The sequence below is a fragment of the Amaranthus tricolor genome, chromosome 1 (assembly GCF_026212465.1).
Source record: "Amaranthus tricolor cultivar Red isolate AtriRed21 chromosome 1, ASM2621246v1, whole genome shotgun sequence".
Taxonomy (NCBI): Eukaryota; Viridiplantae; Streptophyta; class Magnoliopsida; order Caryophyllales; family Amaranthaceae; genus Amaranthus; species Amaranthus tricolor.
Window position 1 is genome coordinate 19,180,464 of NC_080047.1, and position 2,816 is coordinate 19,183,279.

General features: G+C 39.7%; 1 protein-coding gene across 1 annotated transcript; it reads right to left on the minus strand.

Moving 5' to 3' along the window:
- Window positions 1-460: 460 nt before the first annotated feature.
- Window positions 461-2,022, minus strand: LOC130807285 (uncharacterized). The gene is made up of 2 exons (XM_057672440.1): window positions 1,646-2,022; window positions 461-1,559 (listed from the first exon to the last, which is right to left on the minus strand). The coding sequence occupies exons 1-2, from the start codon at window positions 2,020-2,022 to the stop codon at window positions 461-463; spliced, it is 1,476 nt and encodes a 491-aa protein (XP_057528423.1).
- Between the last annotated feature and the right edge of the window lie 794 nt (window positions 2,023-2,816).

Consider the following 2,816-nt stretch of genomic DNA (forward strand, 5'->3'; position numbering starts at 1 on the left):
GCTATATCCTCTTCTGCAATTCGTAATTGATGATAACCTGATCTCAAATCAATCTTTGAAAATACTCCTGCACCCCTAAGTTGATCGAATAGATCCTCAATTCTAGGAAGTGGATATTTATTCTTCACCGTCACACTATTTAAATCCCTATAATCAATACATAGTCTCAACGTTCCATCTTTCTTCCTAACAAATAATACTGGGGCTCCCCAAGGTGATACACTTGGTCTTATATATCCTTTAACCAACAAGTCCTCAATTTGTACCTTCAACTCTTGCAACTCGGCAGGTGCCATCCTATAAGGTGCCTTTGAAATGGGTCCTGTCCCCGGAACTAAGTCAATCTTGAAGTCTAACTCTCTCACAGGTGGCATCTCTGGAATCTCATCTGGGAACACATCAACAAACTCCTTAACTACAGGTATCTCTCCTAACTCGTCCTCTTTCATGCTCGTGTCCTTTACATGGCACAAATTACGGGGTAGCCTTTCCTAAGACGGGTCTGGAGATTTAAGGCGGAGATAAGCTTGGTCTTTGGTGGCTCGGAAGTAGTTTCTTGGTAGGTTAGTTTATTTCCCTTAGGGCCTCTAAAGGTAATTCTCTGTTTAGCACAATTGATTTTTGCCTGATACTTCCTTAACCAATCCATTCCCAAAACCAAATCGAAGTCTTTTAAATTAAACTCGATAAGCTTCACGGGTAGTTCGGTTTCAGAGATGACAATAGGCATACCTAAGTAAAGGTTCTTACTGAGAAAGGTTTCACCTGAGGATGTGGTTACCTTAGCTTGACATGAGGAAGAAGGTTTAAGGGAATGTTTTTCGATAAAAGATTTAGATAAAAATGAATGTGAAGCTCCATAATCAAAGAGTACAAAAGCAGGTTTAGAGTTTACAAGGAAAGTACCCCTCACAATGTTGGCGTCCGACTCAGCTTCACTCTTGCTCATAACGTGGAGTCTCCCATTGAAAGTGCGTCCTCTATTTCCATTGTTGCCATTGTTGTTCTGATTCTTGTTCGCGTTGTACTTGTCATTTGCTGAATCACTTCCTGCTTGAGTATTGTTCGAGCGGTTGTTGTTGAAGTTATGGTTCCTAGATCCTCCTCCATTGTTGTTATAGCCCTTGTTGTGTCCATTCTGCCCTGGTTGGTTTCCTTCTTGCCTCTTGGGACAATAATTAGCCTTATGTCCAGCTTCGCCATAAGCATAACATTTAATTGGTTCGCCTTGACACGTATAGCCCGAATGACTCTTCTCACATTTCTTACAAACCCAAGCCCTCTGGTTACCATTCCTTTGCTGGTTTTCATTCTGCCTAGGGTTTTGGTAGTTACTATTGTTATGTCCTCCTCCGTGGTGATTGTTCCTACCATTACCCCCATTGTTACCAAAACGAGGTCGTTTATCATTACTTTGACTATCCGCATTACTTTGGTCTTTCCTCTTGTTCCTTCCCAACACATCTTCTTCTCTTTGTAAGATCCTCTCCATATTACACGCCTTAGAATAAGCCTCCGCAAGGGTAGATGAGGTACTTCCTCCTAACCTAGTTTGTATCCTGAAAGCTAAACCATCCTCAATTTTTAGGCCTTAGAAACTTCATCAGGGACCATGTTAGGGCAAAACTTAGCATGCTCATTAAACTTTTGGGCATATTCCTTGACACTCATAAACTTCCCTTGGTTCAACCTATTGAATTCACTGCACTTTTGTCTCCTAATATGTTCAGGGAAGAATCGACCTCTAATAGCACCCTTAAAAGAATCCCAGTCAAAGTTTGGTTGGTTACTAATGGTTTGTCCCTCAGTTTCCCACCATGTGTCAGCATCCTCACGTAGGTAAAACGTAGCTTGGTTAACCTTTTGGGTCTCAGGTGTTCCATTTGCAGTAAAGATTTTCTCCATGTCACGTAACCAATTCTCTAATAGCATAGGGTCCTCTTTGCAAACAAAGGTAGGGGGTTTTAAAGTGGAGATCTTCTTAGCCATGACAGCTTGGGGGTCATCATGTCCATTGTTCATATTGTTAGCTTGGTTTTGCACTAGTAGTCCTATGTTTTGTGACAACTACTCAAGTACCCTCACTCTAGCTGCTAATTGTTCAGGTGTTTCGGCCATGTTATTTGCTTGTTGACGCCTGCGGGATCGAGTATAAACGTTCGGGTATTGCATAGGCTGCCTATATAAGAAACTAAGCGTTTACTACTAACGTTTCCATCATGTTCATACACACTTATTCTCAATATTCAAGATTGAAAGAAAATACAAGGGAACAATTTGCACACACAACCTAAAGACTCATGAAAATATTCATTAATATAAATTTTTAAATAATAATCCAATGACAATAAATAAAATCAACATTGTTCAAAAAAAAAATAAAAAAATAAAAAAATAAAGACAACTAGCAAAATAATCTAAAGCTAACAAATTCCAACCTATCCCATTTTTCTAGTTAACAAGTAATCATCAAAATCACTTTCAAACTGGCTCTTCCTCAAAATCCTCCTCGGGATCCTCCTCAGGATCTTCTACATAGTCTTCCTTAGGTTCATAGTTTCCTTCATCTTCAGATTGAATAAGTATAGGTATGGTATCGGTGTTATCATCTTCCCTGTCACTCTCATCCTCGTAGTCATAGGAGCTCCCAGATACATTATAGATCCACTTCGCCTTAGCATCGATCATTCTCTTTTCTAAATATTCTAGAGTAAGGAACCATTTCTCATTTTCATCTGCATACCTTTCCCAATTGGGTCTCCCGTTTTTAATTATGTCGTTGTATTCTTTCTTAAGTTCGGCATAAGGGCCTACAT